Raw genomic sequence first — 27,827 nt, forward strand, 5'->3', positions numbered from 1 at the left:
TTACTGCTCTTGGTCAGTTTAGAGTTTGTGTATAATAGATCTAGGAAAGATTAAGACTGCTTGGAAAATACGACTGCTCTTTCCCCACTGTGTATCACCTTGATTCTCAGTCATGATACTAAGCAATTCCTATTCTATAGGTGAAGCAAGTAGTCCCYGATATCTGCTTGGTCAGGTTTCACTCTTATGCATTTTTTAAGGCTTTTTACAAATCATTTARGGTAAACGGTTTTCTGTAGAGGAAARGACACTGCTGTAGCTCTTTCTCTGGAATTGCTGGCATCACTGGCATCTCTTCAGTCAGCATTCAAGTGTGATGGTGTTCACTGAACATTATTTCTTCAAAAGCAGAGCTTTTTGCTGTGTATCAGTTGCTGTAACAAAGCATGCAAAGTCAGTCTCTTTTGGATAAATTTCCTTTCTCCAATCACTGAGCTTTTATCTATRTTTCTTTGTCAGTTAGAATACTTCTCTGACTACAATTCAAGGCATATTTGAACTAGATAAGTAGCTGTTTGCAGACTTAGTGCTTCAGGTATTCCTGAGTTATTAATACTATGTTAATGTAGATAGTGTTACAGGGGCAGTGCATCCCTGCTGTGAGCAGCTTCACTAGCAGCACGTAACTTGGTGCACTGATCAGCCTGTGTTGCCTTTGCATCGAATACATCCACTCTTGCATTTTGCTGACTTGTGTGCATTGGCTCAGAGCTTGTTTAAGGGAATTGCCTTTCTTCAAGCAGCGGTGGGCTGGGGTTTGCTAATTACATCAGATTTGTGCGTGTGTGCATGCAGAATAGTGGTGACAAAAGGCTCCTTATTTTATGCAAAAACTAGTAARTTATGTTTATCTGAGATCTCATGGGTCTACCTTGTCTTGCAGCTGTACAGATGCAATTTTTTTTTTTTACAGAAAATTTGAAAAAAGTTTGTTGAGATTTGTGGTTGTTTTTATACATCTATCCAATTTTATTATATTAACTGCCTGGATGTCTTAGATCCCACCACTAGAATGAGGGCAAGTGACTTGTAATCCAGTCAAAATAATTTTAAAGGAAGTAAGATCTGTACCACAGTGCAAGCAAAACACTGGCTAAAGATCGTGCARTTTTTCTGTTGGTTAATTATGATAATGATGGTAGCTAGCGCTTAGGCAGCCCCTTACAACTTTAAAGGACTGCAGAAGTAATGCATTAGTTAAATGGAGAATACCCTCTCTGCACTTCTACTGTAATCAAGAGACTTGAAGCCTTTTCTGAAGTGTAGCAGACCTGTCAGTGAAGCAGGGGAAAAAAATGTAACCAGCATGACTTCAACTTGCAATCATCTAGTCAAACTGTAACAAATCATAAATTAGATTTGTATTAAAAAAGCAGTTGCCAACATAATGGTGTAGTACAGTTCCAAATCAAATTATCTTGTACCTTTTTCTCATTTTCTATATGGAGTGCAACACACCACTTCATACCATCAGTAGGAATTAGAGAATAGTTTGGCAATTACTGATTTCAACCAAGTTGTACCAGCTAGCTGTAAAGAATATGGCCCATAATTTTATTCCTTTCAGGCACACAGACAATATTTTCATTGTCAGTGTAGCAAATCTCTCAGTTCAGAAACTGGGTGGATGTTCTTCTATTCCAAATATTAGGTCTTTCCTAATTTCTTTGTTGCTTGATGGGCCTGTCTTATTTAATGTCACAAAGAGGATTGTCAAGAGGAGGTGTGGGCAGGGAGGAGGGAGTTTGTTTCAGTAAATGCCTCTTTATGACACTTTCTGAAACGCGAGCACTGAGAGCACTAGGCTTTTGCAATTGCAAGTTTCTGTCCTAATTGTGGACTACTTGGCTTTTGTAAAAAGAAAATATCCTGTTTTGTTAATCAGGATGTGATTGCTTTCTCTTGCTTYCATTTCTGAGACAATACTACGTCCCCAGGGGGCTGCTTTGCTGCTAGATGGGGGAGATCCTGAAGGYTGAACCCCTCCCCCAAGGCACTCATATTTTATTTATGTAATTAGGATAGTTTATTATATACTGGAGGCAATTCTGCATAAGTTGACATTGCAGATGGAAGCAGCACAGAATTCTGCATTTTTTTATGTTCCACAGATTGAAGACTGATCAGTTTTCTTTCAGCAGCAGTTGAAGGCCAAAGATAACAAATTAGGACTCCAAAATAAATGCATTTGCTTTCTGAGTTTTGATGCTTGAAGACTGTCAGGGAACAGCAGAAATGACCTGCTCAGCCAGAGACGGTGAGAAGGGACCACGGGTGACTGCAGGACAGGGGCCTCGCTGGGGAGAGGCACAGCYCTAGAGTTACCCAGCATCGCCAGAGCAGTTTGTGGCAGTGGGGCAACTTGACGGGGCCAGGCCAGGGCCAGCGAGGCACCAGGCTGGGCACGGGCAGCCCCACAGTGCTGAAAGAAGCACCCCAGGCTGCTGAGCCCTGGAGGCTTCTCGCTGTGCTCCCTCGCAGCCGAGCTGCTTCCCGGCAGCCTTGTCCCAGGTTACAGCGTGCAGGAGCCTGGCAAAGATAGCCTTGGCTCATGGGTTTTCAAACTGCTCCTCTCGGTTACTGAAGCTAGAGTTGGCTGCTTTTATTTGTCATATCTTTTGTTTGCTCTTTGTCCTCTGTCAACTGTCAGCCATCATCTTTTGATTTCCTGTAGTTTGGGCTTTCTGTGGGGGGAAAAAATTGAGACAGTCTGTATACCACGAGCACAGATCTGGTGGTATGCAGGCAGTTTTCTTGCTGCCCACTCCAGTATGCTGAGCCTCAAASCTGTGGCACCCTTTTGGCAGAGCTAGTTATCCTAGTTTCTCAGGGTAACTAAAGTCCATTGGGCTACCTGCTACTATGGGCTACCTACAAAATTGAGAAACTGAATCAAATTGCAAGGGCTTTATAAAATAGATTTCAGGATTTTTTTTACATTTACGTTTTCTCAAAGGATAGTAGATAACCTGCTGGGGAATAGTATGGACACAAACAAGGCAAGTTTAACTCTCTGAATAGGGAAAACTTCTTATTTTGTCAARTGGTTGCAATTTATGGATACAGAAATGTTCATAAAGCATTTACCTGCAAAACAACTGACCTTTTATTTTCAGAGGTAACACTAATACAGTCATTTTCTCTCTACAGAGCATTCTATACATGAGTTGCCTGCGTGGTTTCCCGCGATGCAGAAAAATGAAAGCTTCTGCCTGTAAAAACGGAGGCAAAAATAGTTATCTCTGCTCATTTCAGTAATGTGCAGAGGCTTGCACGGAGGCTTGTGCTTTTGCACACCTGTTGCAGACACGCACATGCATTTYTTGCCATGTGTACACAGGTAGAGCATGGTTTAGAGCCGTTGGTTGTTCGGTCTTTGGCAGGCTGCTTTACCTGGATAGTTGGCACCTGAAAGCCGTGTGCCCAGRGTTAACACAGCACCGAGGCGCTTCCAGGGGCGAGCGGGCTTTGCGCGCCACGAGACAGCGCGGTGCTGCCCGCGGCCYGTCCGCTGGGCTGGAGCGTGCGCCGAGCAAGCCCTGCCGGCGGGAGGCAGGCGAGGTGCCCCCGTCTTCACGGGGCTGCACGTTCCCCCAGGGTACCTGGGGATGCGGGGCGCGTGGGCTCCGTTTGCATGCGCACGCTGCTCAGCGATGCTCCTTCTGGGGGCACCCGGAGAACCGCTGGTAGGCTCCCCACAAAGTCTTCCAGAAGTGGTGGGTTTCCTCATTCTTGTGCTTCCTGGGGGGACTGGGAGGGACATACCTAATTTGCACTTTGTAAAAAAGTGTACATAACAGTTCTTTTTTTTTAATCAGATAATGTGCAGTTCTGTCTTACTGTTTACCATTTTAGTCTTCAAAACTAGTATCTCTTTAGRTGGAACATATTTTTACATCCCATAAAAAGTGATTTTACACATACTCAAATAGCAAAATAAATTAAGTTTGTGGATTCTTTTCCCTCTCTTTTTTTTAATAGCGGTAACTCCCACGAACTGGTACAAGGCTTGGTACTGTGTGAGCAGTTTTTCACTCTTAGAATGCTGCTACTGAAAAGCAGATATTGTGTAAAGTACCATCGATCACTGCCGCTGTTTTATACAGTTTGTCACCATTGTTCTTCATATAGCATTGAGTCACATTTAGAACTATGGTACAGCTCACAAGAGTTCAATAGGGAAGAAAAATGTTAAAATGTTTTTTAAAAAAAAAACTCTTGTTTTTTATAGTCTAGTATCAGTGATAAAAGRTATGTCTAGCATGGCCTCCTGTGTACAGCTCATGAGAACAAGATTATTAATAGATGTAGTATAATGTGGTTTGTAATGGTGAAGAGTGGGATGGAGCTTCTAAAGACTTTAGACAGCTGAGATTAGATACTAAAATATGCAGGAATCTGAAAGCCTGTTCTTATAGATAGCTCTAAGGAAGGAATGAACTTTGTTTGTGTGTCCACACGTTTACTTATACAGCTTTCGGATTTCCTAATAATGTCCTGGATATTTTCTGATTAGGAGCATGCTGTATCATACAACTTTAGCTAAAATTCAACAGAAATGCTAGGTATATGTCATCTATCTCATATCTAAATGTTAATCTTCAGTTATCTGATGAGTTGCATAATTTTGATAGCTTTTTATCAAAGGAAGGCCGGTACTCCCACAGTACYCAGCCCTCTTTGGGCTCCCTGGATGTGCTCCGAGGCGCCGCTACCTTGTCTTTCCATSACCTGAGAATTTTGAGTCCCGAATTACAGGATTCAGGTTTTCCCTGAGATTTGCTTTATTTCTCCTAGTGTGACTGATTTAAACAAAATGTTTCCATGTGAATGTGCTGTAATGATTCCACGGAGAATTTCATTTTTCCTTAGTTTAACAGACTTTTCTGGCTGCATCAATAGGGATGGTRATTGACACTACCACCATTGCCTTTTACCACAATAAAAATGTTTCTGCTTTTCTTGGTATTAAATATGCCGTGSCTGGTTTTAGTACATGTATGTATAACTGGAAGCTGTTCTCTGTGCGTTCTAGGGAGAGTTAAAACAGGATTAAGACCCTAAAAAAATATTTCTTTCAAAGACAAAATAAACTGAAAGATAACCTGGAAGAAAATAAACTGGCAACTGGAAACTTTTAGGACTTCTTGGAGGCAGAAAGGTATAATGTTATAGAAAGGAGGAATAGCATAGATGTGAGTTTTCTTATTGTAAYTTTTATCTAAAAAATATTTACTATTTATTTGATAGCAATTGTCAGCTTGCAGGAAGGAATCAGATCTATTAATTTGATTTTATTAAATCAAGATTTYCTTTTGCTTGTACTTATGGGAATTCAGCAAACAGATGTTTGTGGAAGATTTTATTTTAGATGTTTTAGGCAGAACAGTCACCAGATAAAAGAACCTCACTGAAAGATTAGTAGAAGGATTGGTTTGTGACAGCCTATAGCATGTGTTATTACTAAGTTGGTCTGCAGGATGTTGGTGTGTGTGAGAAGAGATTGGACATTATCTACATGTGTGTGGAAAAAAAGTTTGGTATCAGGATAAAGCACTATTGTACAGTGAAATATGGGTGGTATTTCCACAAGCAGAGYTGACAACAGAAGACCTTGAAATAAGCAAAAATAGCATGACAGGAAGGGAGGGCAAGGTGAGATATGTAGAGAATTTTTATTTTTATGTTCTCAGTTAGCATGCAAAAAGTAAATATAAATRTAATACAAAAAGTCTGATATCCAAGTATGCTGTCTTTGCTGATAGGGTTTACAGCGTAAAAGAGATGTGTCACATGCTAGAGTTAGTTATTGCCTGTCTGTGTGCTGAAAATTAACCTGAGAAGAACTGGCAGTGGTCCATGCACCACCACTTTTGTCCAGGTTAAGCATGTAGTTTGACATGGAGCTTGTCTGCATTTTATTTTGCTTGCAGATGGCCACATTAACAACTRCTAACTTCAGCTAATTGTCAGGAGCTCTTCAAACTGAAACTCTTATCTGATGGCTTAGAGAAGCTGTACAGCTTTCAGTTGGCCTAAAGAGCATGCCAGACAAGATGACTTCGAATTGATGCATGGGCTGAGCAAATTTGTTCTTGGTCTAGAAAAGCTCATGTAAGTATGTATRCCTTCCAGAACTTTGAGATACCACACTGTGCAAATGGTACTAGTATTTGGTACTACTTTTAGAGCTCTACTTTGATTTTGCTACCCCTGGCAATGTAGAAAGGCTTTGTTTTCCCTTGATGCACTACCAGAGGAGCAGACATGGAGGAAGCATCACTGTATGATCTTCATGTTGTATTGGTGCAGCCACTTAAACTGCTCTGGAAAGGATGAGAAATGAGCTATTTCTTCTTGCAGTGCAGAAAAGACAGTTTCAAAATGTGATCAATCTGCGCTACCAACTGGTAGCAATCATAGTATCATAGAGTTAAGAGTTGGTGAGACATCTGTTAGAAGGTGACTGTAGAGGGGTGATGGGATATTACTGGAAAACCTTAGGTGAAATGACTGTAAAGGCTTTGACTTAATATAGAGAGAGGTTGTTAATCCAGAGCAGAAGGGTTTGAGAAACTGGAAAAAAACATGTGGTATTTTCAAAATGGGAATCTGTTGAATGTAGATATGCCTTGGTAACTTCTAGTACCTAAGGTACACATGGTTTTTAAAGCATTTGACAGTAAAAGTTCAAAGAGGCAGCATTTTACTCTGTAACTGTTATTGAGTTAAAAGTGAGTATGTCTTGAGGTAAAAGTGAATATGAACTTGTACCAGCTATTGCCAGCTGTGACTGGAACTGAGCAGGTGGGCTTTGCAAYCATGTTTTGTAGACGAATTTGGAGTTTCTTTCCAGAAGTCTGCCAAAGCCTCCAGCAGTTTGGTGAGGATTTTTGTGTAGATGGGTTTGTGGAAGCAGGATAGACTGCATGGCAGAGAGGTTCGGACAGCAGCTTTCGACCCAGAGTGTAGCGAAGAGTAGGTGGGAGGAAGGGCAGGCAACTGATGTGGGAGGGCAGAAGAGGGAGAGGCTGTTTGATATGGATGAGCAGCAGGATGGTGTGACAAATTTGAAAAACAAATGCTGTATTTCCTTTCAAGGTGGGAAGACTTAAATTCATACTGTGGATTCTGTGGCTCACCRTCAATTCAGTAGTATTTCCATGCTACCTTTTGTAGCCTGTTTCTTGATTCCCTTGCGGATGYGCAGAATTGCTTGAAGGATAAACAAGTTCATTAGTATTTAGCTCTAAACTTGAGTTCATGTTTCTCTTTAACCTTTCAGTCATCAAAAGACATGCTCATCCCTGTGGTATTTTTCTTTCAAATATTTCATTCCCAGCTGTCTGCCACTATTTTAGATTCTTTCTGTGGAAGAATTCTGGTGCAAGACCCTGTGCCAATTCAGTTGGCTCAGACTGTTTTAGCCCTTTGTATTCGTTGTTGCATTTGATGGAACTTCCTGCTTGGTTTCAAGTATTCTTTATTCTGGTTTTAGGACTGCACTTGAGGCTCTTTTAACGAAGATATTGCCTGCTGTAAACCCTATGATAAATTCTGGAGATAGTGTTTCCTTCTAATGTATCTTTTTCCYAGGCAGGCAGATGGTGAAATCTAGTATCAGTTGTTCAAGCATATATTAGAATTTCCTTCTGAAAAATGTTTCTGTGGATACTAAATTTTGTAACTGAAGAAAATTTTTATACTGAACTTAAAAAATGGTAAGAAAGCTCAGAATAATTTACCACTGTTATATGATCCAAACTACCTCTTTTTTTTTGTGTGTGTGTGTGTGTGTGTGTGTGCGTGTGCGCGCGCGCGCAGGTTATAAACATGTGAAAGCCTTAGAACTGTTCTGGTATTTTAAAAATGCCCTCTGTTAATTATATATTTTACAGTATTTTCATACCCTCTGCTTATTCTGCTGTAGCAGTTAAATAAGCTCTGTTTCTAGATCTGTGCTGACGTACTTCATTATGCAGCTTCCAAACAAAGCCATTTAGACAAGCAGGATTGAGCATGAGGCAAAAATGCAGTTCCTTTGCTTCACAGTACTGAGTAGGATGCAAGGTCCTCGGGTGCTGTGTTCCCTGTCCCAATATCAGGAGAAGGATTTTTCAACTGTAAGACCAAAWGCAGGCCAAGGGATTATGTGCTCTGGCAACGCCCTTGTCATAAACTCACTCAGGTGTTGGGGGGTTTGGGATGTGACTTTGGAAACAGCATGTGGAATTTGTCTGTCAACTGAATAACCTGGCTTTTGTGTTTATCTTCAAAGCTCAGGATGATCATTTTCACGGTTGTCCTCTCAAAGCCCAATAATAGGAATATATTTAAAAAACTGGTACTGAGTAAACATTGTCAAGCTGCCAAAAACTAAAAACTGAAACACTGAATATCCTGAAAGTAATGCATCTGTGAAATGTTTATTGTATTTTCAAAATTCGGAGTTAACTGCTTATCGTTTAAGCAGGAGGAGGAGTTTTTCAGGACTTAGCAGGAGCTGAGAGTTGGCTACGTTGATGATAGAGAGCTGCAGGAATGCGTGGGGCCCTGCCGAGGAGGGACAGCGGGCCAGGAGAGAGCTTATTGTGGATGATGGATTTATCATCACTTTGACGATAGTGTTTTAAGTAGAGGAAGGAAAAGCAAAGTTTAAAATTTAAGAGAATAAATCTTCTTAGACTTCTACTTTTCATAGTCCATTGGTTTCCAGGATGTGAATACCTAGTTCTATGGTGTTTAATGACTTTTCAAAAGCGAACTGTATGGAATTGGAAAAAAATCCTGCTTGCTTTTACTCCTCGATCTTGCCAACGCAGACACAAGGTGAAAATTTGATTCCAAAGTGAAGATAATGTGAGACCAATACACTGTCTAACAGTTGAGGAATTGTCTAAATTGCAATTCTGAACATCTCTACAGTCCCTTTTTGGCTTTTAAAAGATGCTGAGTATTTTTTTTTTGGCAACCTCCATATAGCTGGAACTTTCCTTTTGCTTTGTGTGAGCAAGGGTCTAACACAATATAAACTGGACTACAGGCTGCTTTATGCCTCATTTCAAATATTTACAGAAATACTAGCAAATAAGTATTTCATAATCTGAGTTTCATTTGTGGCACCACAGTGTCTCTTGGACTTTTCAGGAGTAAAGTCTTCTACAGACTATGGGATGAAGCAGCTCCCTGCAGTGCGATTTCATAGCGACTGTGATTCTCTAGGACCAAGTGGTTTTACTGTTTAAAGCTTCAGTTTAAAATATATCAATGGTGAAAATGCAGAAAACCACGGGTACAGCATGGTGAACCTGAAATATGCTGGAAGATTTCAAGCATACTGACTAAGGCATTCTGCAAATAATTTATAGCTACCGAGCACACGTGTGCTATTCTCTGTAGAGCAGAGCAATAAGGTTACTTCCCTGGGTCTGCTCTATATAAAGCACTTCTGGAATTTAAACTTTAAAGTGATGCCACCAAAGCAATAAATTATTGCAGTATTTTAGGGGAGCTAGAAGCATGTGTATTTTCTTTTTTTAACCTATGAAGAGGTCATATGCAATACTTTAAGTGTTTTGTTAGTTAGTTTTAGTTAGTTGGTCTTGGGAAAACTTAACACACATTAACAGTTTTACTCGGGCTAAAGCTGTTTGTATGGATAAGGGCTTAAGGCCTCATGCTGTAAGTGGTTTTCATGTGGTCCTAATCCAGGTATTTTTCTTAAAGTTATCCTATTTGGTTAATGTTTAACTGTATTTTATTCTATAATTTATAATTTACCACAAAGAGACTTGACCTCCGATCAAGAAAAAATAGTAATGTTATMAAGCACTTTCTTCAAGCAAGGTGATGAGTATATATTCTACAACTGTTTTTTCATGCTGCTCATCATTCTCTGAATGACTTGCTTTAAACCAGCTGGCTCAGTCTGGTTATATCTCCCATTTCACCAAAATRTGTTCTCTGCTCATTTTAAGGCCTTGTTTTCTTATGGTGTTACAAAAGAAATCTAAATACATTGTTATATATTCAGTTGCATTGACAAAAATTGGTTATTTATCAGAAAACTATAGCTGCTAAGGAAAATTTAAAAAAAAGTGTGTTTGCAAAATTTGATTTAAGTAATAGCACAACAACATTACTCGTGCTTTTATTCTTTTCCGACATGGACAAGTTTTGTAGCCTAACAATTTTTCATGCTCAGTATGACGATGACAGAGATGAATAATCAAGCAATCTTTGTTTAATACTAGTCAGTCAAAAATTTTTAAAGGAAACAAATGCTAATGGTTCAACCAGGTGATTTAGTTTCTCTACTTCAAGTACATGAGATTATTTTTGTTACAATGATGCCCCAGCTCACTTTACTGTGGGAGGATTCTTTCTGAGATACTTAATCTTAAAACAAACCTATATATATTTTTGTAACACAAAGGAACATTTTTCTTTGAAATTGGTGGGTGGATAAAATTCTTTTGTTTAAGTTTTTTAAAAAAAAAAACTCTGCGGGTTGTGTGGAGAATTGCCACATGCTTCTCATAGATTCCAAATTTCTGCCATAGCAAGWCCCACTGGTTTCAACCACAGGCTTTCTTGTTTTCTGTGTGCTCCTTTGTAACCCTAAGCAAATGGAGGCAATGCCAGAATTTCTAGAAAACAAGAGCGAGAGGCTGCAAGCCAGGCCTACACTGCTGCATTCTTTTGCAATGGTAGGCCACCGTGTGGGCTTCGTTTCATCTCTTCRTTGCAAATCAACGGCAGAGAGAACAAAGTGACCAGCTGTGAAAACATGCAAAGTGCAAGGCAGCTTACTGCAGTGAAGTGGCTTCATTTTTATTACAGTGTTCATACCGTCGTTAATTTCCCCACATAGAATATTTTAAACCTTTTTGAATGTTTGTTTTTACTTGCATGTTTCTATACACAAGTATGCTTGAGCGTACAACGCTTCCATATAACCGCGAGGCAAATGAGAAAGCCCAGCACAGTTTTCTTTTTCCTGTGGTTTGTGTCAAGTAATCTCAAATAGGTAGCCTCATTTACATGGAGATAGGTCCTCAGTGCCGTTAAGTAAAGGCAGAGATAATTTGTCTGGATAGAAAACTTTTCTGCGAGGCTTCTTACAGGTGGAGTAACTGGTAATTTCTTACAAAGATGCACCACTGAATTTCAGCAATATATATAGCCTGCATTATAATGCACAGTTAAAACGGGAAGGAGAAGGAATTCAGCTCAGCAGAGCCACAAACAGTATGCAGCTTCCCTCCTTGCCACCAGCTAATTCCTTGCATGAGGAATCTGGTTGGCAGCGTGACTTTTAAAGTTGGTTAACCAACTAAACAAACAATCAGAATCCCCTGTTGTGCCTCTGGTTTTAAGTTTCAGCTGTTATGGGACAGTTTGTATGGCTGGTATGTGATGACTGCTAGCATCCATATGGTTTGTTACCCATTGCTAACTAGYTTTCTTAGATCTCTTTTTGTCAACGTGTCCATAGTGGCTTCTGCCCTCACTTGTTTTGCTACTTTAACTCAGCATCTGTGTGAAGGGCTGTTTCTTCAGGGAGAAAAAAGAGGTTATAAAGGATGCTAATAGACATAAATAGCAGGGGAGTGTGCAAGTTTGGGGATGGTATGATGCCCTTTTTCTTCCAGCAGTTCTAAAACCTGGCTCCCAGGGAGCAGCCCCTCGCAGTGGGTGGTGGGATGTTAGCATGTTTCAGCCCCCAGTAACCATGTGCGTTTCCTGTTAATACCCAGAGTCTGGGCACTGACTGCAACCAACTGCTGAGCGATACTTAAGGAATGCATTTCTCATACCAGAACTCATGTAATATGTAATAGTTCACAGTTACATTTTGAAATACTTTGTGTAGGGCAGTGAAGTCTAGCATAGAATTTAGGGGAAAGAAAAAAAATCAAGCTGTTGATTGCCCAAATGAACTTGTAAAATTAGTATTTCTTATTGTTTACCACTCTATAATGCATAATTTGACATGGCGTTTATAAAAGGAATAAATGTATGCGGTCTCCTAATTTATGTTCAGCATCCAGCTTTTAATACTGGTCCCTGTAAGTGAAATAGGCAAACTTAGAAAAGCAGACAAGACTCATGATATTTGCTGTAAAATAACATAATTTGAGACACATTGCATATAAGTTTACAGTTTGTCTGTGTATAAATATCTCCTTGGAAAAACTGTTGCTGTTTTGAAAGAAAAGTGTGAGTATTTATTTTAAGCAGATTCTGTAGAGCTCATGCAAACTGGTACTGTTTTGTACAAACAATGCATAGAGTAGGCCAGTACTTTAAAAATAAAATGTCCTTTTGACATACTTTTCATAATTTCTGGAAGAAAGGGAGGCAGTTCAAAACTTGGCAGAAAAACATTGCATTTCTTCTGAAAGAGAAAACAAATATAAATCTGATGAAGTAAAATATAAAAGTCCTTTCTTGTCCCCAAGCTGCAAACCTTCAACTCTTGAAACTTGTATTAGAAGACCAGAAGCAGCAAAATTAGATATAGCTGCATACAAGTTCTGTTTTTGCAGAATATTAAAACAGAGTTTCAAAAGCTGTAAAAACAGGCCTGTTTTTACAGGCCTGTTGTAATTCTGTTTTAGAGCATATGGAAGGCTTTTGTGTTTTCTCTTAGGCAGTCTTGTATTTTTAAATGAACCAATACAAAATTAGACAGATGGTCCTGGTTGTTTTACCTCTTCAATTTGTTATCTACAAATACAGGAACTAGTCATTGAAATGAGATAAAGAAGCTATCCTTAAATAAGAGGGTCCAGTGTAGGGCTACGAAGATGATCAGAGGGCTGGAGCACCTGCCCTGTGAGGAACGGCTGCGAGAGCTGGGCCTCTTCAGCCTGGGGAAGAGAAGACTGAGGGGGGATCTTATCAATGTGTACAAGTAGCTGAAGGGAGGGTGTCAAGGGGATGAGGACAAACTCTCTTCAGTTGTCCCGTGTGACAGGACAAGAGGCAATGGGCAGAAATTGAAGCACAGGAAGTTCTGCCTGACCGTGAGGGGGAATTTCTTCAATGCGAGAGTGACRGAGCACTGGCACAGGTTGCCCACAGAGGTTGTGGAGTCTCCTTCTCTGGAGATCTTCAAGGCCTGCCTGGAAGCAACCCTGTCTAACATGCTCTGGGTGACCCTGCTGAGCAGGGAGGYTGGACTAGATGATCTCCAGAGGTCCCTTCCAACCTTACTGATTCTATGATTCTATGATTCAGGAAGGTAGTAGTTGCCCTAGCTAACTTTTCTTGGAAGTAAGTGAGTCTTATCTAATTATTTCTTTACCTTTTTGCTCTAATGCTGAGCTTTCAATTTTTCATTATTTTGTAGCTTGCTATATGGAGTTGCTGGGTTTGATTGTTCTTGAGCAGATCAACAGTGGTTGTAACAGAGAATGTTTCTAGCAGACCACCTCTCCTATATTGGTAGCCTTCAAGAGACACTACTTCACAGATAGGTTTTTCARATTTTACTTCATGAACTCTGGGAATTACATTTAATGTAGCTGATGGAAGTCCTGAAAAAYGGTGCATCTCAGGATTGTGATCACGCCCACTCTTATGTAGTGATGWTCATGCTTAAGGAAGTGAGAAGAAGCTATTGAGTGAGGTTGGAAGCTTTCTTCCCCTCTCATGTCAGAACAGGGACAGACACCTGYGGCAGCTAGTAGGTTTTTCATTGACTGGCCCTTGGAAAGAAGGTTGCTAACGATTTAAAGAAAGATTTTACTAAGTGTCTTAGCTAGTAAAACAACCAGTTACGAAGTCATGCCAAAGCATGTCAGATGTTCCAGGGTTTTAGCAGATCTGAAATTYGAATTAATATCAGAACTAAAATGAGAGGAACTACACTTTTTTTTGAGTATTGTAATTAATATCTGTTCTTGGCAGCTTATGAAAGAATTCCTAAATGTCAGTCTCCTGTGCAATTTGATTTTTTTCTACATTCCAACTTTCTACTCCATATATTTTTCAGTATAGATAATGCTTCCTATTTTGCTTGAGTGAATCCAGTACTTATTTCCATCAAAGTAAGAACATAAGCAGYATGGACATACTGTTCCTCTTTTCTCCTGCTATACCTGCAGATAGGTACTTGCATGATAGAAAGTGAACTGGCACTTCACTTCTCCCATGACTCCTCCCCCCCCAACTTTTTTGTGTGAAAGCAACCACTTAGATAATAGGGAAGGTTAATAGATGATCCTTGATCCCTCAGTTTTGAGTTGAACAGTGGTTCCAAGGTGACTTAATATTGTATGCATAGAACAGYTAAAATCTGCTGTTCCATAAACCATCAAGCACTCAGAGGAAAGCAGCATTTGTCAGGTGCTTTTCCTTACGAAATTTTAAATGAAAGTTTCATTCCTCATGTCCAAAGTCATGAAATYTAAATGTCAGCTCTAAAAATGCGTTGTGTCTTTATCAATACTAGTAAAATTCTTTTCAGTAGGCTTCKCCAGTGATCTCTGTTAACACAAGATGTAGCAGAGAACTAAACTTGGTCTTTTATTCAGCTTAGCTCAATGGAAGTAAATAAGTCTCTGTTAGCAATACAAATAGTTATGAACCTATACTGGGTCAGGTCTTTTCTTTTGCTCTCCTTATTCTGTTTTTAGTGCTTTGTATTATATATGYGTGTATTTATTTAGTAGTATGTATTATAAGGAAAATCCTGCCAAACTGGACCTGCTATTCACCGCTTCATCAGATTAATATAGAACTGACTGATGGAATTGAGAATTGGCTCCTTCATCACTTTTTGCTTGTCTGTCCACATCCTCATGTGCTTTATAGTGTCTAATGTATACAGTAAGGGAGGAAAGTCAGAGGAGGGCATTTTGCACTTAGCAGATGGTTCCTTATTTTTGTGGAGGTTTGGTCTACAGGTTGACCAGTCCATAGGAAAAGCTGAGTGTCCTGTGCAGGCAAGCATTCCTCTGGTGCTTCAAAACTACTTTGAAACTATAGAGAGGTCTTTATTTGAGGACCTGATGCAACCAGCTAGCATGATACTATCTTTTGCCAGCTGAACTTCATAAATAATGTAAGGCTTACGCTATACTATTAAAATGTATTGACTGCACATAGGATTCAAGATACATTCAGCTTATTGTAAGGTATGCAATATCTAAACAAATAATTTGCAAGCGTTATTCAGAAGTACTACATGTTAAAAACAGTGCAGGMATTGGTATCAAAGTTTCTTTAAAAAAAAAAAAAAAAGTCTTGAGTTATAAAAGACTTGAGTCATGTATTTCTGTCCTTAGGCTGAGTATTTCAAGTGTTTCTAACTAAATTTAATCCTCAAAATTTACYTTTGGATGGAATTTATTTCTTAAAAGTGGACGTATGCAAGATGGCGATAATGGAAGTGGTATCTTGACTAAAAATAAGAGTTATGTGAAGTTGTATAAGGCGGCATAATGGCATTTTTCTCTGCATTCATTTGGTTAGGAAATGGGAAAATATTTGAGTAATGGCTAAGTACACCAAYAGATCAGGTCTAGTTGTTGTCAGAGAGTTATGACCAACTGTTTGTTTTGTAAATACACAGTTTGTTCCAAACAAATTTTTTTTTAAATTTGTTTTTTTTACAATTTGACAGACATCAGACAAAACCAGTAATTAGATCTGTGAAATAAAATGTCTGATGGCATATTGCCTTCTAACCACATTAGYGAAGTTAGGCTGAGAGCCAGTTTTTTGTCTGTAGTATGTTAGAACAACGAGAATGATAAATCCAGTTTTGCAGCTTAAATTTAACACAAATAACAATTCTTTTCTCCCTCTCCCCAAATATTTATTTAGTGAAGCCTGAGTGCTACAGACACTCCTCCCTTCTGCTGTGAGTCTACTGCAGCGAAGTCAAAAACCTGGAGCTAAATTGTACCATAGTGCTTCCATTGGTGCTCACAGGAGGAAGTAAAACCTCCTCAAAGATTTTAATCGGTAGCTCCTGTATCTGCAGCCTTGATGGCTGAACCTTACACTGTACCAGTTACCGGTCTGCTCGCCTTCCCTCTTCTCCAAGCCTGTTGGCTGGATCAGCAGGTGCTCCTGCTGCACGCTGGGGCAGCGCTCCTCTGCACCATTGCCTCTGTGCTCTGGCCAGAAGCCACCACTGACCCTGTTATTTCTGACGGATGACCTACACCAGTCCACAGCATAAAGAGTTATTGCTACGCTTGCCTTTGATACTTGATGCTGCTGAGCAGCAGATAGCTAAATCCTGCTTCCAAGGAAATTAAGGGTTGAATTGGCTTGCTTTGTATTTGATCCTGGCTTTCATAGTTTATCAATCATTGTGTGTAATTACTGCTTCATGTTCAATCTCCTCGTTCCCATGCGTACATAAAGCTCCATTGTCTCAGCTACTCAGGAACTTTAGAGTTTGAAGAGAAGTGTGTGATATTGGAGGAAAAAATGAAATTATGTGACTTCATGATAGTATCTAAACCTACAATTGAAGTAGGGCCCCCTTCGGTGCTTCATGCTACCCTTCCTGCTAAGTAATTCCTTGAGTTCCTTCTAAAAAACTTAACTGTCTAAAAAGAAAAGACAAAATGTTGAGAAACACTGTTATCTTAAAGCAGTTTGAACTCAGTGAACCTCAAATGCAGCTCGTATGTGGTGATCATAGACTTGCTTTTTCTATCCTTTCATTCTTTCCAAATGCCTTGATATAACTAGGAGCGTTACTAAAAGCCACATTTTACAGACTAGTACTTTTTTCAGCCTCTTAAAGTACTGCAAGGGAGACTGTTGCTATGACACTGCATGCACAGCTCACTACTACAACTTACTGAAGATACTGAAATCTCAGGTGTTACTAAGCCTGTGCAATTTTTAGCTGTCAAGTGCATTCTTCTGCTGCTCAGATGAATAAATACAGGTAAGTTGGTGTAAAATCCTAGATGTCTGTCTTAATATTTTAGTGTCATCATTTCAGTAACATACTGAAGTTCAGTTGCACCAGAATTATGCAGACTGTACTGCGTTATATTTGACTACCCAGTTGTCTCAGCGTAGAAGGGACAAGACAGGAGAAATTCATTGTGTTAAATAGTAAGAGACAAATACTGTTCCTTACATTGAAGGAGGGAAAATCATAGAAGTGACCCAAAAGGGAGCACATCTCTTTCCCAGGAATCTCCATCGGAGATTGTTCTTTATATAAAACAGATCTCCACGAGTCTTGACAGGCATTACAGTTTGAACCACGGGGGCTGAATGGTCCCAGCATATTTGAGGCTTATGTAATAGCTTTATTTGGCTTCTCAAGGAAGAAACCAGTAGTGTCAAACCGAGCACTAGGACAAAGAGGTTTTGAGAAGTGTATCGATGGGGCCTAACCGCTCATAAGGGCAACAGTGGTTGGTTTTAATCCTGCTTGATTAAAAGCACTTTTATTATTTTCGTAATTTTTGTCTCATTAACAAACTGTTCAGACACTTTGGTCTGTCTTTATTCCTTTTTGGGGGGAGTTGCTGTGGATGCAGGGAACAAACGGCTCATTCACTGTGCGACCGACGTGCACAGGCTCGAGAGCTGCGTTGCACGAGGGCAACTGGGAAGGTGGCATTGCCCCCGGGAGCGCTCCTCGCGCGCGGCTGCTCCTGGCAAGTGCCGAACCCCTGCTTGGCACCTGGCTCCCTTGCACAGCTTCCAATGACTATATTCACTTATCTGTAAATAGACAAATACACACAGTAATAGCCTTCTGKTAATGTCTGTAGCAATGTGTTCTGCTGTACTTAAAATTAACCCATTTTACAAGAGGATTTTAAAAAAAATGCCTGAAGCCCTCTTCTCCCCTGGGCAGCGACTGATGCACTGCAGGAAGGGTAACTCTCTTGGCAAAGCGTTACGTAACCTTTTCAAAGCAAAGCTTCATCTGGCAAGGAGAAATAGAAAGGGAATCAGTATCACAGGCACTGTACTCATAACAGGCCATTCTTTAACAATAAGAAATCAAACTATTTGTTTCTAAATGAACAAGTATGTTCACATGACCTGTCCTGGGTATTCTTCGGGAATTATTAAAATCATCTGTTTCTCCAAACGCATGTGAAAACTTTGATTACTTAGCTCAAATATGAACCATGTTTCTCTGCTGTACATTTTTAAAAGCTGGAGAAGACAGTGCAGAAAATTTGGAGGAAAACTTAAATGCACGCTTTCTGTACTAAAATAGAGCATACACAAAAGATTTATACTTTATAGCTCACTGCGTATGCATTGGGAGAAGCTACTTTCAGGGCACAAAAACCCTTCTTTGTTGCTTACAAATAACTGTATTCAGTGACACAAAGCTCAACTGTTGTAAAAAATATTAGTATGCAGATGCTCTGGTGTTTTGTTAATGCATTTAATTAAATACAATAGCTCTTCTATTTTGTTTCTTTTTTTTTTTCTTCTCTTTGAATGAATTTCTATTATGGTATAGAATCTAGGCTTATAGCTTCTGTTTAAAAYGTTTTGCAGTTTCAGAAAGTACCATGTATCAATGTTACTTTCTATTTCATTCTATCAAGAAATCTGTTTGGGGGATTTAATAGTTTCTAGTTAGTTTGAAAGCACCTTTTTTAATTTATTTTCTCTCCCTGGGAAAACCTAAAATCCCAAAGTTGTCAGCAAATACTTTCATTTTCCCAGTTGATGGGGTTGTAAGTGACAGTTAGCAGTGGTTAAATAGAATTGTATTCCTGAAAAATACGTTCAGACTTTTTAACTGAATTTTCTTGAAGTTCCCCAACATCATCTTGGTAGTGTTTGAAATTGCATAATTGAATTGCATATTACCTTTTTCTATGGAAAGCGGTGCAGAATTGTAGCTGATTGACTACAACAAATTGTAACCTGACAAACAGTAGCTATATATCTGCAGAAACCATCAGTACTGCCTTGTGTGGCTATCCATAAAATTGCAGAATAATTCTGAGCCTAGATGAGAAAATGTTTYTTTAATGCCATATGCGGATAGGAAAAGCAATAAAAAATGACTGCTATAAAATCTGAAACTGCTCTGCTGAATCAGCAAAGCACTTGAACCCTGAGTACTTTGAAAACAGCAGTATTTATCAAGTCCTACCCTCTCATGKCAACAAGGGCCAAATCAAATTGGGATTTAATAATTCAGAAGACACTGAAGGTAACATATGACAGACCACCTTATCTCTGTAACATCGAGTYCTGTTAACTCTAAAAAAAACTTTATCTTGTCTGACACGGCGTGAGCATGAGAAGCGTCTTAATTTGACAATCACTTTTCAAGCAGGAGGCTACTGAGTGCTTTTGTGGTGTTATAARACATATTCCTCAGTGTGTACTGTTTCCTTTGGAGTCACTTATAAGCGTAGAGATGCTTAAGTACTGCTTAAAGAAGGAGCTACTATATGTTTAGATTTAAATGTGCTATAACTTTTTTTTTTTTCAGGTAGAAACAAAATGTAGAACTTGCATTCTACATTAGAACACACGTGTAAAAAAGCTAGCAAACGTTTCACTCATACCAACCAGGTCTGTGTTGGTGCCTTTCTTGGCTGAGGGCTCCTCTGTGTGTGTTTTTTTGTTTTTTTGTTTTTTTGTCTCCCCCCCCCCTTTTTCACAAGTACTCCATGATAAACCTGAGAGTTTTGCACCAGGCCTTCAGGATCACCGCTAGGACGTTGTACATAGAACTCTGAGATCATCCAGGAGGAAAATTTTTGTGTGAGGCCAGGCAGCCTCCACTTACTCTCCACTTCTTTTTTAAGTCAGGACAATTTAAGTAGTGTTTTTTTTTTTTTTTTTTTTTTTTTTTTTTTTTTTTTTTTTTTTTTTTTTTTTTTCTTGATTTTTGATTCATGTAAGAATGAGGAATTCCAAACTGGAACAAAACACTCAGGTACGAAAGCTTCCAGGTTATGGAGAGAAAATGTGCAGTTGGAGAGAAAATGTGCAGTTGGAGAGGCACAGTCCTTTAACATTGTTTCATTGTTTTTCTTTCCCCCCTCCCCTTTTAAGGGGTGGGGAACACAGTTAGGAGTTTCCCTTTTCATGGGAAAGTACTGGAATTTTTGTTGTCCACACATTGTAACTGAAAGCCTTATCAGGAAGCYTCCCACATAAATAAAATGAACCTCAACTGTGCTTCTAATAAACTGTATTTATCTATTTACAGATATTTCCAATTTAAAAAACCACCTAGAATGACAGCAGACTTTTTTGTGAGAACATCATCATCATTTCTATCCCAAGATAGCTTAATGTTCCTAAAGGCTGTCAGGGGCGAGAACATAGTTTCATTAGAGCCGCACATATTAYGGGTTTTGTATGAAATGACTAACTCAAGGCAAGGCAGAGAAAGCAGCATTGTTGCGGGGCTCTGTTTGTCACAGGCCTGTATTCATATCTCATCCTTGTTGTTTGCAGGAGAGGCAGATGTGAACCAGAACAATGGGACCTCCACGACGAGCCCAGCGGTGACAGACCCCAAAGGCACAGCAGACCCGAAGAATGCCTGGCGGGAGGCCAACCCAGCTGACACGACCGGTCGCCCCCACTTGATCCGCCTCTTTTCCCGAGATGCCCCAGGGAGAGAGGACAACACCTTCAAAGATCGGCCCTCTGAGTCAGACGAGCTACAGACCATCCAAGAGGACAGTGCAGCAGCTTCAGAGAACTCGGATTTGATGGCTTCACAAAAACGCTCCTCTTTCCGGCACGGATCAAAAATGGCCTCTGCGAGCACTACAGACCACGCTAGGCACGGATCGCCAAGGCACAGAGACTCGGGTCTACTTGACTCGCTGGGCAGATTCTTTGGAGGTGAAAGACACGTTCCCCGGAGGGGCTCGGGCAAGGTGAGCTCTGAGGAATAGAGAACTGCACAGCTACAGCAAAATAAAGTACAGTTAAAAAGGGTGGGACTGAAAGGAAGGTGTAACTACTGTAATGCAAKAGTTGACTTAGCCAGCAGGAGGGTACTTGCAGTTGTGCAATTTAATACTTGGCTTTAATCTGAAAACAAAAAAAGGACAGATCTGGGAAACGTGATGAGCTATTTCTGGGTAGTAACAAGGAGTATCAGAAAGCCAGGTGGCTCTAGAAACATTACCGATAGACATTTTTATGAACATTGAATGAAGTGCATTATATGCAGTTGTGTGCTGTGCCATTTAGAGAAACTTCAGTCTGCTTTTGTGTGTTGTTTTCAAACATTTGCAAAACTGAACTGTATGGAAGCACTAAACGCAGGACAATCTCTAGCTAGTATGGCACTAACTGAGGAACAGACTTGGAAATAGATGTTAGAAAAGTAAAAAAGAACTATGGCCAGATTCTGTATTCTCAGGCTGCTTGCACAAGAGCATGTTTTATGGTCATTTGATGACACTGCAGAAGAGGTGGATTAGCAGATACTATCCTGAATMCCAGGTATATAAGATAGTCGAGCTGTTTTATCCTGATAGGTAATGAAGACTTATTTCAAAGCATTTCATGTTAGAAATTATGTAGCAAAACACTTCATTGTGAATTTTAAAAAGATGTCAATGAAAGGAGATTTGCATTCTTTCGTGTTCAAGGATTAACCTGCATCCTTTGGTAAGGATGAAAATAGCATGTTCACTTTGACATGTTCTTTGCAACCTCTGCCATATAAATGATAAGTCAAGTCTTGTGTTTGTGTGCTCACATGCTACATAAGCATTTGAACAGAACTACACCTGTAAGGTTGTGAAAACTGTTTTATCTAAACGTGGTTTGATGTAGTTGCTCAAATTTTGTGTGTTGCGAAAAGCAGTGCTCATAATTGCTGGCTGGGCTCAAATTTTTCGATAATCTGTGACAACCTTTGCTGTCTACTCAACAGCTCTAACCTGTGATGCTGCCAGTGGGTGAGTTAGTACTTGCAGCCTTCCCAAATAAGTGATCGCAGGTGTTGCATTAGAACACTGTGCCACAACTRTGGTTTAAAGCTGTTTGACTTGTGCCTAGCTGATGTTTGCAGGCTGTCACTGTACCTCACAGCCCTGYACTTGGAAGTACAACTTGCCCCGAAGCCCTGCCCCAAAGGGTGGTTGTAATGCGTAGAAGAGCACTGGATGAAAAATACCCTAGAACCTTCAAACCAGAACTATAGAAGTGTCTCACACTTGTTATCCAATAATAAGCAATCTGTATATTTAATCTCTGTTTCACCAATTTACAACTGAGGACAACAATGCTCATTACAAACATAGTGTTACACAGATGTTTCTGCAAGATGTTGATAATGTTCCTAGAGTAGCTAAAATATGCAACAAGTAGCTGCTGTGAGAATAAAGAAAAACACTTTTACTATTGTTGCAAGTATCACAGACTGTTTCTCACAGTGCTATATTCTGGGAGCTGCTTGACTAGCTCARCTCTTGCTGTTTTATTCATAAACTGTATCCTTCAACAAAAAATATACACCAAGGAACTGATACCAAAAATTTACATTCTTCATATAGAATATACAGAGGTACCTACATTCTTGCTTAGCAATAAAAAAAAACAAACAAAACCATGTTCTAGTAGGTTGGCTAAAAATGGTTGCAAGTTGTACAAATTTCTGTATTTTATGCTGTGGTGTGAACATGATCTCTATGATACTTTAYAGCTCTCTGCATAATCTTACACTAGAGGACAAAAATACCATCTGTTTTAACTCTGCTGTTCTGCAAACTGTTACTTTGAGGCACTTACTAACTTAAATGTCTGCAAAACAGTACAGAATTATGGACAATTCTAGCATTTTTCACTTGGCAAAAGTAATTTTAGAAGATCTGCTCTGAACATTACAAAGTCCTGACTTGCAGATTTCAGCTGGAAGCACAGACAAGTTTTGTTATCTTGGCAGAAGTTAGTCACATCAGCACTGACTTTCAGTGCCAAAGCATCTCTATTGCTGATAAAGTTGATGATACACAAAAATATATCTTAGGAACCCATTATAGGAAAGTTTTAGTGCTGAAAATACTGAACAAGTGCCACAGACAGCTGTTTCAACTGTTATTTATTTTAGCCTTTGAATCAATGCCTTTTGGTTTCTTGTATCAAGGAAGGCTTGTGGTGTCATTTATTTGTACATGTGTATAAAGAGGAAGTCTAGATGGCTAATTAACAGTCTTATTTGTACTTAAAAGCCTAGATAGTTCTCGTTTGCTGAATTTTGTAGTGTCGGAGAAAGAGAACATGCTGAAGGTATTCATGGACTAGCTGAAAAAAGAATAATACAGTCCCTTGGCAGTTTTCCAAACTCCACTAAGTAAATAGGTTTTGGTAAATAAGATACCRTAAAAGCACCTTAAAGAATGAATTTCAAAGGGTTGAAATAGGAAGGTTCCTGTGGATGTACTGTTTGTTTGTTTGTACTTGTTTGTGGTTAAGTTTTGCGGCATTTTAAAAGCGGCGCTGTGGCTGCCAAAATTCTTGCAGTCTTTTCCTCTTTCAACCAACCCATGCCCCAGCAGGAGCATATAGCTGAACGACCCACACCACCAAGCACGGGAATGCAAAGACAACACTTGCTCTTTGTATGTGTTTAGGGCTGACATTCAAACAAAACACATTATAAATTCTGTGTGGAGGCATTTTCATCTTACGGGGCTGAAAAGTACATKAATGAATAATACGCACTATTGTGTAAGGAAAGGTGGGACAGGAACAAAGAAGTAACTGTTCTGTGGCCCGCTTTTCTCCCATGGAGCAGGTTCTCCCTTATCTTGGAATCTTGAAGCTAAATTAAGAGTGTGTGGGAGGCCCATGGGAGTAAATAAAAATAGAAGTACTGGAATGTACAGAAATATTTTCTCCTCTAAGGGGCAGCAAATGCATTTGTYATTATCCCTTCTGCCCCATGAAGATTTGATTGATAACTGAAATGCAATCAAAAGCAGTTTGGATTTTATATTTTTAAGATTTTTTTTAAGGTAGAATATGCCAGACAAAGCTGCTATTGTACATAGCTTATTTTTAATTGTTTCGAAGAAGAGTGACAAAAAAAGAAATGCAGTACAGACATTTTAAAAAGCATTCCTAATGCAACACAGTGGTGTGATTACAGATTATTTCCTCTCTAATCTTTATGGAGTATTTATCTAAACATTTGTAAAGAGTATAAGCAAGCTTTTGTTAAAATGATGGTATCTCTATGCCTCGTAGGTACTAGTCGRTATTCAACTTCAGTATGTACTGAGTGCTACTTTGTTTCCTTTTTGAGAAGGCCTGCAACTAAATTAGTTGTTTATGCTTCTGTAACTCTGTTGTTTTTTTGGTTTTTTTTTTTTGGGGGGGGGGTTGCATTTCCTACTAAAGTTTGGATTGTGAAACGATTTTTTTTTATGTCCAGCTTTAACATTAGGCATTAACTTACTAAACTACATTTTTTGTGACTGGAGTATTGTGAAGGACGGTTAGTAATAGGCCAGGGCCTGGCTGGCTGACTTAYTGAAAGACAAAAGTCCGTATTAGTAAAGCCATTTCTCTTCTTCTATGTTTTGCTTCAGGTTTGTMTGTAACCATGTAATGTTCTCCCATGTTCCTGTATGAAGCCTTGCTCCTGTATTTCTTTCCCAATGTACAAGGTGTTTGGGTGCAAGGAATAGGGAAGGCAGGCACAGGGATTMCCTTTCCTGCAGGTACCTGGAGTACTGCCCTAGGCACTGCTCGGATTGAGCAGAGCTGTCCTTTAGGGRCAGCAGTTTGCAAGCAACAGTCCCAAAGCCTAACCCAGTAAAGCAGTCTGTGCAAAAGCTGCCACAGGGATCTACAAAGAGGTTTGTGATAAACGTGCACAACCAAAAAGTTTAGGAACTACTGTTAAATGATGACRTGGATCTATGTATTTGTTAGAATATTCTTTTTTTTGTGGGGGAGGGGGGGGACTTGAACGCTATGTTTTTTGTCCAGGTTTTAATAAATATAATACATTTGTCACCATGAAGACTTTGAAAAGTAGTCAGATCAGTGCTAGTTTGACTAGTAGATGATGTGCTTAAAGTAAATACTTACTTACTGTGATCTTCGATTTCTAAGTCTTAGTTTTCAGGGAGTGGCATTGCTTTGTGATACACCGTTTTGTAAAATCTGTGGTGCAAATCATAGGCTTGTAAAAAAAAATTTTTTTTGATATATCTTATGGTGGTTGTAACAATAATTTTGTCTTAATCTTTTGCTTTATATGCGTTTTGTTTATATATTCATTAAACTGTTTAAGTCACAAAACTGGTGTACTAATGATTTTAATTTTTTTAATACATTAACAGAACTTGCAACAAACTATTCTTATTTATGGGAGACAGCATCATAAAGAGTGGCTGAATGTCTTTCCTCAAAATTCAGTTAAATCAGTGTATGTATGTGATGGAATTGAATATAACAGTTTCTATGAGGAGATGACTAGCTTCTAAGTAGCTGAAGGTGGTAAAACTTGGTGTTCTCGCTTTACAATACTGTGAGCTGAATCYGGCATCTTTTCATAGTGTGTAGTAATGGATGATGAGTGGCCTAAAAATGAGTAAGGAGGTCTAAGTTGCCAGTTTCATTAAATGTCATTTAATTTGTAAGATAGGCCTCAAAGCCTATCTTTTGGGTTTGTCTGTTTTTAAAAAAAAAAAAAAAAATCTGTACAAAACAAGCAAGTACCAGCAGGTAAGTACCACACACAACCGGAGAAGTGAACTTAAGATGTTTGTTTAACATTTGTACAAGTATAACCATATATATGTTATTCATACTTAACACATTATTTAATGCACTAGAACAAATCATTTCTTCCATTTTCAGGAAAATTACTGCCTGGAACAATTATTATAAATTATAGGAAGCATTTAGAAATCAAACTAGTTTAAATGCCATGCAAGAGATGCTTGGAAGAGCAGGCACTAGTTAGTACTTTTGGGACAGTATTAGTAATGCATGGTGCCATGACTAATTGCAGATGCATGTTTAGATGGCAAGGTTTACTCAGAAATAGGACAAAGTAATTAGGACATCGAGATTTGTACTGGAATTTGAAGAGACGTTCATGACCAGAGGGCAAGGAAAAGACTGTGCACTTAAATTAATATACTGTATTTTATATTATTTTCCATCTTGAATCTGGAAATGTATTCCATAATTTGTTCAGGCTAAAACGTTTCAGTTGATTAACCAGTATTTTAAAGATCACGCTGTCTAGTCATTATATAGCAAATCATTTCCCTTTTTCATTAAATTTCTACTTGAGTCTTCTCTGCTCTACTCTCTCTACTTCTGCTTCAGTCTTTACTATCATAGTGATTCTTCTGCCCACCAATATGGTTTTTCAGCCTCAGTCATGTTGGTAAGCTGTTACAATAATCATCTGTTTAAGAGAGATACTAAGGTGCTCTCAAAGGGATCCAAGAATTCAGTGTCGGGGCTGGTATCGCCGTGTCCGCTCCTCTGGTCTTCTACTGCGTGGTACCACAGCTCAGGTGATGCTTAGGTCTGGATGGGATTTTGCTATGATATACCCAAGAGCTTCACTATGTACTTGGTTAAGCATGTAAAATTGCCTTCTCTTGGAAAAGAGAGGGAAAAACCCCAACCCAGAAGATCAAATTAATGTGTTCGGCGTTTAGCAGAAGGCTTTCCTAGTGTTAATCTGTTTCTCATTATATTTGCTTCCCTCTCTGAAAATCAGGCAAATTTACAAATAAGGAACTTTTTATTAAAGTCTGTTACATTGTTTCTTTCTTCTCACACATGTGTATTACACTCAATTCCTTACAAATGGTGAACTAAGTTCCTTAGCACTTTCCATGCAAGGATGCAAAAATTAATGATTTTGGTTTTTAGTTGTTTTGAGATAATGTAATGGTAAACACTAACTTTCTAACAGAATACTGCAGCAAAAGTTATATAGTTTTTTTTCCTGACCTTTGTACTTCCATCATCACAGATCATTAGTGACAGTTACTGGCTTGATTTTATATTCTGATGCAAAATATCTTACATAGTTCCTGAAATAGTCTCCACTTAAATTGAGTAACTGAACTCAATTGTAAGTAAGTTACCATGTTTTGTTTTTGAGCTATACAAACTCCTCCGCTGCCATTTTCAGTTGTTTGTATTGAACATCAGCCAGAGCAATTAAAAAAAAATGTTAACGAAACGTACTCAGTTATTGCTGGAGACCCAGTACGATCCTTAGCTTGGTTTCGCTTTTCACTCATTATGCATCTACTTTTTCACTTCTGTCGTAACATAAAATGCACATGTCTTGGAAACTGTACAAGCTTCAGGTTTGGGGTGGGAAATCCTTGGAAACTTTACATCTGATAGTATTTAGTTAATAGCTTGCTTTATTTGAATATGTCTTTCAACAATGTCTATGCAGTAATGGTGTACTGCCCTTACTATTAGGCTTTGCCATTAAATTATGGTAATATAGGCAAAATATATTTTTTACATATACAGTAAAACCTGTACAAGAGTTTAGTCATTTTCTTTCTTTAAACAGAGAAAAGAATTAGAATTTAGCCAACCCTTGCTAGGGTGAGAACTGATAGAGTAGTTTTGGGGTGTGAGGTTTGGGGTGTGAGTTGCAAGTAATGGGTTACTGACCTGAGAGATAGAATGTGCATTTAAGAAATAAGCTTGTTGTGTATACAGCATTATGTACCATTACTAATCACCATTTTTACCTCTGATCAGGACTGGAACATTCTCCTTTTTYCTGGTCAGCAATTATAAAAGGATGTATACACCTGCTATCTGTAGCTTTGTTTTCCAAATAATTATCATCTTGTTTACTGTATGAACTTGTT

At 39.0% G+C, this 27,827-nt stretch overlaps 1 protein-coding gene across 2 annotated transcripts in view; it reads left to right on the plus strand.

Moving 5' to 3' along the window:
* Nucleotides 1-27,827, plus strand: part of MBP (myelin basic protein) — a 104,321-nt gene that overhangs the window by 60,467 nt on the left and 16,027 nt on the right. For both annotated transcript variants that reach the window (XM_085323752.1, XM_085323751.1), the window contains exon 4: nt 20,443-20,873. In XM_085323752.1, the coding sequence (XP_085179878.1) occupies nt 20,443-20,873 (431 nt within the window). The remainder of the gene's footprint in view (nt 1-20,442; nt 20,874-27,827) is intronic.

The sequence above is a fragment of the Rhea americana genome, unplaced genomic scaffold (assembly GCF_003343005.1).
Source record: "Rhea americana isolate MKP2758 unplaced genomic scaffold, rheAme1 scaffold_87, whole genome shotgun sequence".
NCBI lineage: Eukaryota > Metazoa > Chordata > Aves > Rheiformes > Rheidae > Rhea > Rhea americana.